Below are 15,560 nucleotides of genomic sequence, written 5' to 3'. Positions count from 1 at the left end.
TGCGCCACCTGCGCTTAACCCGCTGAGCTACAGCCCGACTCCCTCAACATCTTTTTTCTAACTTCAAATCTCTATGGTTGGTAAAGAGTTAGTTTTGTGAAAGAAGACATTTCTTCACTTGTTTTGAATCTCTGCTCACATGTGTGACATGGTCCGAATGTTCTTTTCCTCTCATGGGATCATCAAAATTTCATTAGCCTCACAGCAGTCCTAGCACCTTCTTAACTTGAACTGTTGGCCTCTTTATCAATAAATAAATGAAATCTAATCCCTTTTAGTGACTAAACTCTTCTTTGAAATTTTAACTAGACCGTCAGACACTCTGCTTGCATAATTTTACAAATGTTGGATAACTTTTTTTTCCCCCTGGGGAAAACAGCTTTATTCATAGTCAACTGAAATAGTGAAAACTCTCAAGCTAAATTGGATGCTAACCAGTATCTGGTTCCTTAGTGAATTTCATTTTTTGATGAATTGTATTTTACCTTTCTGTTTTGACCTATCATGAGACAACAGGCCCTCCAAGGTCATATCTCAAGCTACTGTTCACAAAAGTGTATACATTAAACTATGAAAACAACTGAAATTCATAGGAAAATAAAAATGGAAAATCAATAATCTTTCAAAGGTCACACAATTAAAAATAACCTAGGAGGGTAAAAATGAATTATTTTAGTAATTTTGTGTACACATTTTGGCTAGAAAATTCTAATAGTAACAATATATAATAATCATGAGAATACTTCTTTTAAACATTATAGAAGGCCATGTATAAATTATAAATTCTGGTATTTTTACCATAAACCAGCTTAAGAAAAAAAGTTTTTAGTATCAGAAAAGAGTATCATTAATATTTTGGTTTAATCTCACAATTCAGAATTATAATATCTGCTGCAAAACTTAGGAAATTATGCTTTTCCAGATCTTAATATAATAAACTACTTTAAATAGAATTCATTCTCTCTGACTAATCACTGAAAATTCAAAGCAAGTAAACAATATGAAACTGCTATGAACATACACACTAATTCTATGAAATTGCCTGACTTCATTAAGAGGTCATATCTATTTTATTTCCTCCCATGTTTTCTTTCTTAAAACTGAACTCATTGGGAGTTCTTAGACCATCAAAATGTTGTTTAAGAAAACAATCAGAGCCAAGCCTTAGGAAAAGAGTAAACACAAGTTTAACTCATCACTCTGCCTGGCTCAATAAACATTGTTTTTGACACTTTATACTCTTCACTGGCCTGACCTGTTTACTCTCAACAAATGCTACCAAATGTTCAGAATTTCAAGGCTAGCCCTTGACACTCTCTCCCTTTCTCTTCATTCACAGTAACTAACCATCTTGGAGAAATGGAAGAATGTATTTTTTTTTTTTTTGGTCTTTCCATATTCTTGGAACTATATTGATGTAATTCTGGAGTAGGGGAATGCGTCCTTCTTAGAGTTGGATACTAATCTACTCAAATGGAGAAGGCCAATGGTGTGGGAAATTCACACTTTTTGCTCCTCTATTCTCAGTCATTTGGATGTCACATTCTATCAACTTGAGGTTGCACTATTTTCAGTTTTATGTTTTTGAATAGAAAACGATGACATATGTTTGGGAATCCACTGTGAGACAGTTTTAACGGAGTTCAAAAATTAATAAACTTGATTTGTCTTTTAGCAATAGAGATACAGTAACAAAATGAACTTGTTAGAGAGAATGAGTTACTACAGAGGTTTGAGCTGACAGCTGAGTCCATAGGGAAAACTAGTTAATGACTATGCCTTTAATAGCCCTCCAGCCCCCACCACCAGCAGTGGGAATTCATGCAAGTGTGATTCCATCACTCCTGGAACAACTTTTTTTCACCCTCTTAAACTTTTCAAATAGTGAGTGAGGGAGAGAGGCACAGAGAAGAAAATATACCACAATGCTGCTCCACGATCCCTGAAGCTCTTCTAGTGCCATGATGCTCCAATGTGGGGCAGGGGTTCAAACTCAAGACCTTTGACCAAACCCAGGTGCTGCCAGTAAGCTCTCTCTCCCTGCCTCTGACGGTCTTTGATTCAGAACATGAAAATGAAATGCATTCTATTCTTTATCTTTTCTATAATCATCAAAAATTTTATCATGCATTTTAGGAAAAACAAATGCCCAATGCTAAATATAAAGATTGTACCCAAATGCCCAATGTTAAATACAAAGATTGTACCTGCTTTTCTCAGAGTGTTATGTGCAGATGCCGATGAATGGCTAGAAAGCAAGAGGTGCAGGCTGGAAGCTATGTTTATGAAAGATCGTGTGCATTTAAAGTTAGCAACTTCTGCTTAAAACTGACAACAACACAGATTTTATGGAGGTAAATGCAGTAGTTCACAGAAATATTGGCAGCTTGATCCTAAGATTTATTATGCTAGAAAAAACTCTGGAATAAAGTCAACCTTCTTCCAAAGCCTGACACTTCCAAAATGAAGATACTGAGTTCATATTATTAAATAACATTGGCTTAACACACTAAAGTATTCTACATAAGACACTGTTTTGTTTGCTTAAAGTAGTATACTTCTTTTTCATGAGTAGAAAGAAAAAAAAAGTTTTGGGGAAACACTAAGTACCCCTTCATACTGTGACTTTGTGAAAACTGAAAGCCAAAAAGCCAACAACCGACTTACTTACCTATTATGAAGCAACTAGCAAATTTACTTAATAAATAATAAAAATGAAACATCACTGATAAAAACAGAGATCATGCAATCCTTCCATTTTCATTTTTCCTTTGATTTTTAGATGCACTGCATCAATAAACAGAAGTAGGAAGTGAACGGCTAATAATAAATGCTAAAGGTTAAGTACTTTTTTTCATTGTCTGGTACATTGGCCCTGATGCACCAACTATTCTTGGAAGCAGCACTGACTAAAAATTAAGTTTTGTTTCAAATCTACTGTTGCACTGGTATGATCTGTTTTGATTACTCTGTATTGAAAACAAGAAAAAAAAGGCTCAATTATGTATAAAGACATTTTTCTTACAATATGTATGGCTGCTATTTGGTTATGCTAAAACCCAATTCTGTGTGTGTATTTAACTGCATAATAATCTGGTCCCCAAAGCACATCAAAGGTCATGCCCTCCCCTTTCCAACATTTCAGTTGCTCTCATCAACTAGTAAGTTTAAAGTATCATCAGATTTGTTTTTCAATCACTTGAGCCCTGTTAATAAACTATTCTGTGTGCTCACTCATCCATTCTAACATTCTGCAACTTCTTTGAGATATCTTCAAGAGGAATCTACAAAGACATCCTTGACTGCAAGTTAGTTCTGAGGTAAACTTTATCACTACTTGCTTTGCTACTCCACAGAGGATAACAGGTGACATAGTCTAAGTTAAGTCAAAGCTAATCCTTTATTTTTTTCTTTTCTGTACATGATTAGACTGTTTTTCCAAAATGATAGCTAAACACATCATAGAAGGTTTGCATCATTTAACAATCTGATGTCAGATATTGGTTTTTCCCAAGGAAAAAATTGCATTATTCAAGGACATTTCTTGAGTTCTATTGCTTCAGACAAAGCAAACAGAAAACAACAACAAACTGGAAGGAACAGAAGAAGGAGAGGAGAAAGGATGAAAGGAAGAGCAGCAGGCCCCACAGAGTCAACCTAAGCAGACAGAAGCACTGAACACCGACATGAGAAAGTAAACAGAATGAGACTTACCGTTCTCGCTGTCCGACTTGTTCTCGTGCTCTGTATCTGTCAGAGTGAGCGCTGAATTGGATCGGCTTGACAGGCAGGAGCTGCGGCCTGATTTGACCCCCCTGCCCCAAAGTCTCATGGCATGCTCTGGGGACATCACTGCTTCATTTTCAGTATCAGCATCTGACCCTGCACTGATAGAGTAACCTCTGTGGGGGAGCCCCATTTCCGCACAAAATGCCAGTCCTCTTCGAGTTGCTGGTTCACACACTCCTAACTGCCTTAGGGTAAAATTCTGTCCTAATTAGGGGAAAAAGAAATAACAACTGGTGAGTATATGTTGACTGTTCAGCCGGCTTTTAATTTTTTAAATTTATTTTTAAAAGAAAATCACCCCCAAATAAACAGGCAAGCAGTCAGGTTTTTCAGTTATTAGCACCCAGTGTCTATGCTAGCTTTGCATGGTATAGGGAGGGTCACATGGAGACATTTATGGAGGGTGGGAGCCCACTACTGACCACCCATCCCCAACCCCCACTCAGAGGCTTCTCTTTCTACTATTTCAACCCATAAGCATCTCCCAGGAGGTGAGCAAGCAGAGTAGCACACACCATGAAAAGCCAGCCCAGATAATGAATTCGTTATCAGTTATTAGATTTGCCTAGTAGATTTGTGCAGCTATAGAAATAGTCAGGTATCCCCTACTCCTGTTCAGGCTCTACTCTACAGGAGAGGATTTTCCTATCCCAGATGTTACTTCATTGGAAGAGAAACTGTTGTCCTCAAGAATAAGTAAATTTTTAAATACAAACATATGCTAGGTCCATTTTTTATTGTGTCTTTCAACCTTAACAAATAACAAATATGGTGTGTGTGTGTGTGTGTGTGTGTGTGTGTGTGTGTGTGTGTGCGCGCGCGCGTGTGCGCGCGCGCACGCGCGAGTGTGTGTGTGTATATGTACATAAAAGTTATGGGATATAACTTCTTGAAAATTTCTAGACATCTAACTTTCTAGACATTGGGATTTACTAAATACCTGGAAACATCTGTATTGATCAGAGAAAATCAAGTTTTGCAAGTAAGATGCACACTAAAAAAAGCGTATTATGTATTTAAAAATTAATGATAAAATCAAGTTCCCTGGAAAATAAATGGCTGTGAACCCTGCAGCCCTTTACTAATAAATTGAGCATAGTAAAACTCATGACACTGCAATAACTTAAAGCAAAGTGTTTAAATTAGATGACACTTTCAAATGACTGACTTTATAAATGACTTTGCTAATCCTCTATTTATTCTTGAAGTTTCACATGTGTTTTGAGGCACCATGCATACGGAGGGAGAAAAATGTTAGTTTGTAGGATGCATACAAATATTTATGCTTTCTCATCTCTTGCTGGCAAGGTGAAATCTGAGGCTTAGGTGCCAATCAAAATCAAAATACATGCAAAGATTATAGAAGCCAGACTTTTCACCTTCTGCTCCCCATAAAGATCTTTTTAAAAACTTTCTTTTTATATTTATTTATTTTCCCTTTTGTTGCCCTTGTTTTTCATTATTGTTGTAGTTATTATTGTTGTTGTTATTGATGTCGTCATTGTTAGACAGGACAGAGAGAAATGGACAGAGGAGGGAAACAGAGGGGGGAGAGAAAGATAGACACCTGCAGACCTGCTTCACAGCTTGTAAAGTGACTCCCCTACAGGTGGGGAGCCGGGGGCTGGAACTGGGATCCTTATGCTTTGAGCCTCCTGCGCTTAACCCACTGTGCTAATACCCAACTCCCCATAAAGATCTTTGATCTTAGAGGGATAAAGAATAGGGGAACTTCCAGTGGGGGGATGGGATATGGAGCTCTGCTGGTGGAAACTGTATGAAATGTACCCCTCTTATGCTATAATCTCTTCAATTTTTATCAAATCACTAATAAAAAAAATTGAAAAATACATGCAAAGGATAGTAATATGCAAAGGCTGACTTAATTACTACCATATAACTCCCACCTTTTAAAATGTTAAACATTCATGTTACTCACCAATTTCAGTTTTCTATCTCTGAAATCTATTAATATTTAAAATTTAATTGACTGATAGAAGAAATAACATGTTATATATGTCTATTCTAGTGGTGCTATACATTAGCTGTGATAAGATAATGGCATATTGAATTTCTAGGAGATAAGTGTTATGCACAATCAAGTAAATATTTGGTTGTGAAGATATCGGAACCTTCAGGCCTCAGCACATTTTAACTAATGTGGTTAATTGCTTTATTGCTGTGATCATATCAGAAGTTGGGATCAGCTTTATCTTTGTCAGACTTCCAAATGTATTCTGATAGGGAAACTTAAAAATGAATCAGTTGTTACAATTAGCTACTAATCAAAACTTTACTTATCAGAGAGAAATGAATACGTGTCTGTGTGAGAAATAAGAAAGGATGTAGCAAAAGCGGGGGACAGGAGGTCCTGAAAGAAAAGAGAATGTGAGCAAGCTTGAGGAGGTAAGACCAATTTTTGCCAGTTTGAAAAAATTAATTATCATTCATGTGCACAGGAAAATAAGTCTAGAAATGATAAATATCCTGGACAGTTAATGGAACAGCTGTAGAAATGTTACACATGCATTTATTGATGTGTCATATTTTAAACACTAAAACAGGCACTAAAACAGTTAAAACAGTTAAAATCAAACATGGGGATTTGTTCCAAATCAGAATACAAAATCATATTTTAAAAGGTGAAGATAAAAAGTAAGATCTTTTGCATCTCCTACTTTGGGAGGTGCCAGCACTGGAGAATAAAAATGAAAGTAAAGTTCGAAAACAGTAAGAATTCTCATTTTAATCTCTGAACTGAAACTTAACACATTTTCCACATTATTTGCTTTTCACACTGCTTTCATTTCGATGCAAAAATCTATGAGGTGAAGGAAAGCAGAAGTCTGCTATCTTTATTTGTTATCCAGGTATGTAAACACTTGCCAAATAAATATCCAACATAGCATCCCTGCAAATTGTTAGGTGAATCCCAAACTCCTTAAACATCTGACCCTCTGAAATCAATGACTTGTGATGATTCAAAACTCTCAGTCTATTTCTCAAATGCAAAAGCCAGGAAGTAAGCGCAAGAGGAGAGATCCCCTAGAATTCCTTACTCAAGTGAAAAGTTGGCTTTTGCTTCCACTGGGAAAGGACACTTAAACTTGATCTCAGATGATCTACATTAAAGTCACTTACTGGCTCTGATCAATCCACATTGTCATTCACTCCCCACTCCCTACCCCTTCCCTGGGTTGTGATGATCTATTTCAAGAGCTGGTTTATGTAAACATGATTAGCATAAAGAAAGATTAAATGAAGCATGTGGGGGCCTGGAAGAAATCTTAAAAGGCAGTGATCACCTAGACAGTTAAAATTAAAAAATATAGAGAGAAATGTGCATTTTGAAGGCGGGTATTCTTTTTAAGTAACTATAGATTGGCCACACAAACATGAAAGTTAAATTCAAAAATCTCTCTAACCAGATTGACCTCTATGCTTCTAATTCTATCATTATCAATTCTCCTTTCAGGTTACACACTATTGTTTTGGGGGCACTATTTGTTGTTGTTGTCATCATCATTATCATCATTATTAGTAGTACTATTATTGTTTAATTTTTAGGACCCCCTAGTTTTAATGTGAAATTTATCAGCGAGATCTAGCTGTTACGTTAGAGTAAGTTAGTTGATTAGATTTTATTTTATTTATTTATTTTTTTCATGATTTAGCTATGTTTAGCACTCTGGGCTATACTTAAGGAAAGTGTATGCAGCTTTGTCAAACAAAGAAAAGAGAAGAAAAACAATTCTGACTAAGAGAAGAGGCAACTGGTTCCTTTCCCTAAGTGGTGCAAGGGGACAGGTGGGGTAGGATATTTTAAAGGGGGGCTGGAAGTCAATGTGGGAGGGGATACACAAAAAAGGAAGCAAAAGGCCTTGTGAAATCAGACTAAGGCCTTAAAAATCTTGCTTAAAGTCAGCCTTAGTTTTGAATAGCATAAAAGAGCTAAGAATATTGGACATCTGGGTTGCTTCTGGAGATAAAAAACTGTGCTTCTATGAATATAGGTATACATAGATCTTCTCTGACGGTTGTTTCTATTTGTACAACATCCCGTGAATGACTATATATATATGTGATGGAATACTACTCAGCTGTTAAAAATGAAGTCATCTCCTTTGTAGTCTCTTGAATGAAAGTTGATGACATCATATTGACTGAGATAAACCAAAAAGAAATGGATGAATATCAAATGATCTCACTTAATGGAACTTCACAAAGTAGGGATGTGGAGGGAGAGCACAAAGTAAAGCATAGACTGGTCATGGTTTATTGCACCAATGCAAAGTCTCTGGGGAGGGACTATTAGGGAGAAGAGGGAGAAAACTTTGGCGCCTGATACATAATGAAACTGTATGCATATGTCAATGACTGCACTGTAAAGCATTAATACCCTCAATAAAAGGGCAAAAAGAGGAAGATATAATATAGGTATAATAATTCAATTAAATAATAGCTATACATCAAGACTGTCTAGACATTTTCTTCACTTTTTGATAGCCTAAAAATTAAACAATAATAGTACTACTAATAATGATGATAATGATGATGACAACAACAACAAATAGAGCCCCCAAAACAAGAATGTGTAACCTGAAAGGAGAATTGATAATGATAGAATTAGAAGCATAGAGGTCAATCTGGTTAGAGAGATTTTTAATAGCATTCATTTTCTTCACTTTTTGATAGCCTTTTCTCTTTAATCCAAAGCATTCTGTTCTATTTTAATTCCCTTATCACATATTTTAGCAACAATAACCTTAACTTAATAATAAAGAGGCTGGGGCTGGGCAGTGGCATACTTGGTAGAATGCACACATTACAATGCACAAGGACCCACAGTTTGAGCCATTAGTCCCCACCAGGAAGGGGATTCTTCACAAGTGGTGAAGCAGTGCTGCAGGACTCCCTCCCCTCTCTCTACCTTCTTTATCCTCTCAATCCCTCTGTCTCTATCCAAAATAAATAAAGAAAATATTAAATAACCAAATAGATGTGAAAATTAAAAACAAGGAAACTAAAAAAAAAAAAAAAAGAGCTAAGGATCCTAAGGATCCAATCATTTGTCTTTTTCATGTTTCCTAAAATGTGTTTTTTTGTCAAGGTCCTAACATCAGCCTCTTAATTTCTTTCTTTCCCCTGTAAAGACTTTATGTTAATCTTGTTTGGCTGAGGCTGGTAAAATCATTATTTATCTCCTACAAGTAAAACTGAAGTAACTTCTATCTGCAGGGCCAACAACAGAGTTTCCCATTATAATTTGAAACTGTACCAAAACAATAAATTGGAGCAAAAATTAAGTGTACCTGAGAATGAAATTTATTGTGATTAAAAGGCAGGGTTAGCATGGATTAGATTAGGCATTTTTGTTTTATGACCCTCATAAATTTGAAAATCTATAGAAGAAAAACAGAATAAACACAATTCAGGCAGGTTGTATTATTTTCAATACTTCAGGTTTTAATATATGTGCTGCCAACATGAACACTATTCACATTTAAAAAAAAATGAGTGAGAGTATGTGACCGAGTAGAAGGGACACTTTAGAACAAATGTTTCATGTGAGGTTGGCAAATGACCGTGTTTTTAATAAAGAAGAGGGAGAATGGAAAATTGGGTTTGCTTTTAGCCATCTGACTAAGCTAGACAGAGCAGAATGAAGTTTCTTTAGCTGCAGTGCAGAGTGAAGTTCACTATTAGGTAAGACACCTACCCTTTCCTGTGTGAGTTGATAAGGAAAATAAAGACTAGAGGAGGAACTAATCTCAGCACTATTTCAGAATAACCCTAACCCTCCATCAGAAGGGGATGGGGACTAACATTTGAATTCAGGTATTCTCATCCAGACTATATCTGGGTGTCTATATGTATCTGTTTCTCACTCTTCCAATCTCTCTCATTATTTCTACCATGCATGAAGACTTGACTTCAAAACATAAACCACCATTATGGGAGCACCATAGAAAGGAGAAGCTTCAGTGACAATGGCAAAGTACTATAGTGTTCCTCTCCCCCCCCCCCCCATCTATTTGGAAAAAAACAAAAACAGCTCTCCAGGAGCCACTGATTCATGCAATGGTGAAGCCCAAGAAAAGTTTTGACAGCAGGGAAAAAAATAATAATAAAGGAAACACTCTTATTGAGATGTAGCTAGTAGGTCACCCAAGCCAAACATTTAATGTATAATTTTAATCATTTCTAGTACCGTATTTTTATTTAGTTATTTATTAATTCCAGTGAGGGGAGAAAGAACCAGAACATCATTCTGGCACAGGCAATGCTGGAGCTCAAACTCAGGACTTCATGCTTGAGAGTTCAACCTTTATTTACTGTGCCAGCTCCTTGGTCACTCTTGGAGCTTATTTATAGAGTTGGAAACTATAATCACAATGAATACTGTCTCTCCTTATATGAATTTTCAATCACCTACAGAAGCTGGATGTGGGCAAGAAACTAACTCACTTAACGATGACCTTTTTGGCTACTATCAGGCCAACCATTACCTGGGCGTCCTTTGGGACTCCCCTATAGATTATATGGGCCTAGACCTCTAATAGATCCCTCCCTCTACTATCACTGGTCACATCTATTAAGAATGTCATTGTGGCTGGAACCTGGTGGCTGAAAAAAAGAGTTAACATATAAAACCAAAAAAATTGTTGATTAATCATGAACCTAAAGGCTGGAATAGTTCAGAAGACGAGTTGGAGGTCTCCATTTTGTAGATAGATAGCAAGCCTATTTTAGTTAAATTCCAAAGGGCCCATGATAATACTAGTTTTTTTTTTTTCTTTTTTCTGAGCCTGATATCTGATATGGAGGTGGATTCAAGTTATCGTCTGGGCAGATGATGTCACGGCTTGAAAGAGGACCAGAAAGCCAACCAGACCTCCCTGGGCAGACGACCCCACCAATGTGTCCTGGAGCCCTGCTTCCCCAGAACTCCAACCCACTAGGGAAAGAGAGAGACAGACTGGGAGTATGGGTCGACCTGTCAACGCCCATGTTTAGTGGGGAAGCAATTACAGAAGCCAGACCTTCCACCTTCTGCACCCCATAATGACCCTAGGTCCATACTCCCAGAGGGATAAAGAATAGGAAAGCTATCAGGGGAGGGGTGGGATAGGGAGTTCTGGTGGTGGGAATTGTGTGGAGTTGAACTCCTCTTACCCTGTGGTTTTTGTCAGTGTTTCCTTTTTAATAAATAATAATAATAAAAAAGAATGTCATTGTAAATAAACCAATGGTACCACATCAAATTAAAAAGGTTCTGTACAGCAAAAGAAACCACCACCCAAACAAAGAGACCTGCCACAGAATGGGAGAAGATGCCATACATCAGACAAGAGGTTAATAACCAAAATATATAAAGAGCTCACCAACAAGACTCAGCAAGAAGAAAACAAATGACCCCATTCAAAAATGAGGAGAGGATAAGAACAGAATATTCTACATAGAAGAGATCCAAAAGGCCAACAAACACGAAAAAAAATGCTCCAAGTCATTCATTGTCAGAGAAATGCAAATAAAGACAACATGGAGATACCACTTCACTACTGTGAGAATGTCATACATCAGAAAAGGTAGCAGCAACAAATGCTGGAGAGGTTGTGGGGACAAAGGAACCCTCCTGCACTACTGGTGGGAATGTCAATAGATCTAACCCCTGTGGAGAGCAGTCTGTAGAACTCTCAGAAGTCTGTAAGCAGACCTACCCTATGACCCTGCAATTCCTCTCCTGGGGATATATCCTTAGGAACCAAAACATACCCATCCAAAAAGATTTGTGTATAACTATGTTCGTAGCAGCACAATTTGTAATAGCCAAAACCTAAAAGCAACCCAGGTGTCCAACAACAGATGAATGGCTGAGCAAGGTATAGTATATATACACAATGGAATACTACTCAGCTTTTTAAAATGGTGAATTCACTTTCTTTACCCCAGAAGGAAGAATATGGGATCATCTCACTCATAGACAGAAGTTAAACAAGATTAGAAGGGAAAGCACTAAGCAAAACTTGGACTGGAGTTGGTGTGTTGCACTAAACTAAAAGACTCTGGGGTGGGGGTAAGGCTCAGATCCTGGAACATGATGGCAGAGGAAGACCTAGTGGAGATTGAATTGTTATCTGGAAAACTGGAAAATGTTATGAATGTACAAACTATTGCATTTTATTGTTGACTATAGACTATTGGTCCCCCAATAAAGAGAATAAAATTATGAGTAAGTTAATAATAATAAAAAATAAAACAGAAAAAAAGGAATGTCATCATAAGCACTTTTGTGGGCTTCTTCAGAACCATACCCTCACTATGAACTAGGAATGGTAGGGACTGCCCACTCTCCAATGGGAGGTTGCGTCATCCTACTCTGCCACTCAAGGAAGACAGGTTCTGAAGAGAGTACAGCCTATAATGTTCCCAGCTGTGATCATGGACTGTGAGCTCAGTCTGACAAGGACTTGGAAGTTGTATAGGCTCTGGTGCTAAATATGAATAGATATGGGCCTGAGATTATATTAATGTGATAAAGAGTTCATCACATTTACGTATTTTTTCAAGTCTGCAAGCAACATTCTGCCCTAATCCTGCTTTTTAGTTCTAGTATTAACTCTGTGCTATGTGTGCTTAAACCAGTGTGCTACTGCCCAGCCCCCTCTAGTCTCAACTCCAGAACCATTTTCCCAGATAGTATTTTTGGTCTACCCTCATGTTAGCTATTAAGCTCAGGTGAAAATTACTAAGACATGGGCTCCTAGGCCCATAACTAAAAAAGACATTCTAGCTTCCCTCCACTCTAAGGTTTCCACTTTCATCTGCTTTATTCCAGCTTTATGGTTCCTGCTTATTAAACTTTTTATCATGCCTTTTAGCCATGGAGTTCCAGATGGTACTATGATTCCATCCTGACCTTAGTGGGAAGATAACCTCATCAATGTTTCCTGGACCCTCAACTCTCCAGAGCCCTACACCACTAGGGGAAAAATAGAAACAGGCAAGGGTTATGGATCAACCTGCCAACATCCATGTCCAGCAGAGAAGCAATTACCGAAGCCAGACCTTCCACCTTCTGTACCCAATAAAGAAATTTGGTCTATATTCCCAGAGGGGCAAATGACAGGGCAAGTTCACCAGAGTGCTCTGTAATCCCATTCCACCAGGACTTGAAGCATTTGTCACCATAAATCTTGTTTTTAACATTAATGAAAGGGAAGTGAATCTGAAAAACACCAGAGGAAGCCAAGGACTGTTTCTCTCATCTGAGAGAAAAGAGCAAACAAGGAAAAACATTCAGAAGTATTAACAGGTGTAGGGATGCTTTAGAAAGGGAGTGAAGGCAGGACCATTTAAACTATATATGGTCAATTATAGAATCAACCTATATCTGTGACTTTGGGAGAATAACTGCAGTTTCCAATAGAGTGGATAGGGACACAGAACTTTGATAGTGGGAATCAAATGGAATTATCAATATTAAGTCACTAATAAAACTTTTTCAGTCACCTCCCATTTTGTCATTAGTCTCCTCTTAGTTCACCTGGTAGAGTGCATACTTTACTATGCACTAAAATACAGGCTCAAGTACCCAGCACTATATAGAAGCACCATGCAGGAAGCTTTTGTGGTGTATTTCTTTGTATCACCCTCTCTGTCTCTGTCTTGGATTGTAAGGAAAAAGAAAAGTACACTGGTAGTAGTGGAGTTGAGCACGTACAAAATCCCAGAGCACCAAACAAAATAAAACTAAACAAACAAAACATTCCCAAACCTCATTATGTTAGAGAACCCACCTTTGAGACTATATCCTAAAGAAACAAAATTACCTCGTCTTACACATGTGTACAAATACTGTCTACTATAGCACTGTTGCAAAAAATAAGATAAATGAAATGCTTAACAAAAAGAGAATGGCTAAGTAAGTCATATTTCTCATACATGAGCTATTATGTGAGTATCAGGAAGAGTAAGTTTGGACCACATTTTGCATCTTTAGTGAAGCTCACTCGATATGTATAAGTAAAATAATACGAATAACATCAGTGTGCATGCTATAAACTCATCTTTGGAAACTAAAGGAGAAAACCAATAGTTCCATATTTATATATGTCTTAAGAATAAATGGAAGGAAGGTTATATTGTATTATATAGCAGTTGTAAGTGAAGAAAATTTGTAACTTTCTATATTACAGTTTTGTGTTTTTACTTTTCATAATAACTCCATTAATTTAGAACATGAGTAAAATCATTTTTCCCTTTCTCTTCTGTTCTTCATTTTGTTGCCAGGTATTGCTAGGGTTCAGTGCCAGCATTACAAATTCACGGTTCCTAGAGGCCATTTTTTTCCTCTTATGTTATTTACTTTTATTATTTATTTTTTTATTGAATACAGTCAGAAGTAGAGAGGGAAGGAGGTGATAGAGAGGGAAAGAGACAAAGAGACACAACACTACTTCACCATTCACAAAGCTTTCAATTTGCAGGCGGGGACCTGGGGCTTGAACACAGGTCCTTGATTATTGTAACATATGTGCTCAACCAGAGGCACCACCACCAGACCTTCTATTTTATTTTTATTTAACAGGACAGAGAGAAATTAAAGGGGAGAAGGAGATAGAGAAAGACACCCGCAGACCTGCTTCACTGCTCATGAAGTGTCCACCCTGCAGGTGAGGAACAGGGGCTCAAACCCGGATCCTTGTACATGGTGATATGTCCTCCTAACTGAGTGGGCTAATGTTTGGCTCCTGATTTTTCTTTCTAAAAAGAATGAATATATGTTTATATCTGCTATTTTCTAACTCTTATTCAGTTATTAGAAATCAAATTTATTACCTTTTCTTGAAGAAAATGGGGTTTAAAATCATTTTGTTTGATTATAAAGAAATAAAACTATGTAAGAAGTATAAGATCATTATTTTCTCCTATTTCAACTCCTCCTTTTTAAGAGGAGAAGAACATTTCATTTCTTGTATAGTAACAATATCCAAAGCTGAGAGTGGGAAATAGATTTTGAAAATCAGTATGAATTTCATACATAGGAATAAAATATCCCATAGTAATCTTTAAATATTTTCAGTGGTTACCTTAAGCTTGAAAGGAGTTAACCTATTCTGAGACAGGAAGTATCTCTCTGAGGGTACAACATAATACAAACATAATACATAAGTACATAAGAGAGATACATAAGTATCTCTCTGAGGGTATAACATAATACAAAACTATAAATTGGGCAAATAATTCCTTTTTAAATTTTATTAATGATTTAAGAACGATTGAGAAGGTTATAAAATAATAGAGGTATAGTCCCATAAAGTTGACACCACTAGAGTTCCATGTTCTGTCCCTTCCATTGGAATCTTCCCTATTCTTTATTCCTCTCTAGGAGTATGGACCAAAATTCTTCTTGGGGTACAGAACGGGGAAGATCTGGATTCTCTAATTGCTTCGTTGCTGAACATGGATGTTGGCAGGTTGATCTCTACCCCCTGTCTAGTTGGGTAGGGCTCTGGAAAGGTGAGACTTTAGGATATAATGATGAGTTCATTGGACAAATAATTCCTATGTGATACTTGAAAATTTACTGCTACCACCATCTTATTTGGAGGTTCCTTTTTCAAATTTTTATTTTTTTAATATTTATTTTATTTATTGATTCCCTTTTGTTGCCCTTGTTGTTTTATTGTTGTAGTTATTATTGTTGTCGTTGTTGGATAGGTCAGAGAGAAATGGAGAGAGGGAGGGGAAGACAGAGAGGAGGAGAG

At 37.0% G+C, this 15,560-nt stretch overlaps 1 protein-coding gene across 3 annotated transcripts in view; it reads right to left on the bottom strand.

Moving 5' to 3' along the window:
* TENM3 (teneurin transmembrane protein 3) overlaps positions 1-15,560 on the bottom strand; it is a 1,349,345-nt gene that overhangs the window by 506,926 nt on the left and 826,859 nt on the right. For all 3 annotated transcript variants that reach the window (XM_060184664.1, XM_060184667.1, XM_060184671.1), the window contains one exon: positions 3,715-3,993. In XM_060184664.1, coding sequence (XP_060040647.1) covers positions 3,715-3,993 — 279 coding nt within the window. The remainder of the gene's footprint in view (positions 1-3,714; positions 3,994-15,560) is intronic.

Source organism: Erinaceus europaeus, chromosome 2 (assembly GCF_950295315.1).
Source record: "Erinaceus europaeus chromosome 2, mEriEur2.1, whole genome shotgun sequence".
Classification (NCBI taxonomy): domain Eukaryota; kingdom Metazoa; phylum Chordata; class Mammalia; order Eulipotyphla; family Erinaceidae; genus Erinaceus; species Erinaceus europaeus.
The sequence above is the reverse complement of the archived record's forward strand: the minus strand, read 5'-3'. Positions and strand labels throughout refer to the sequence as shown.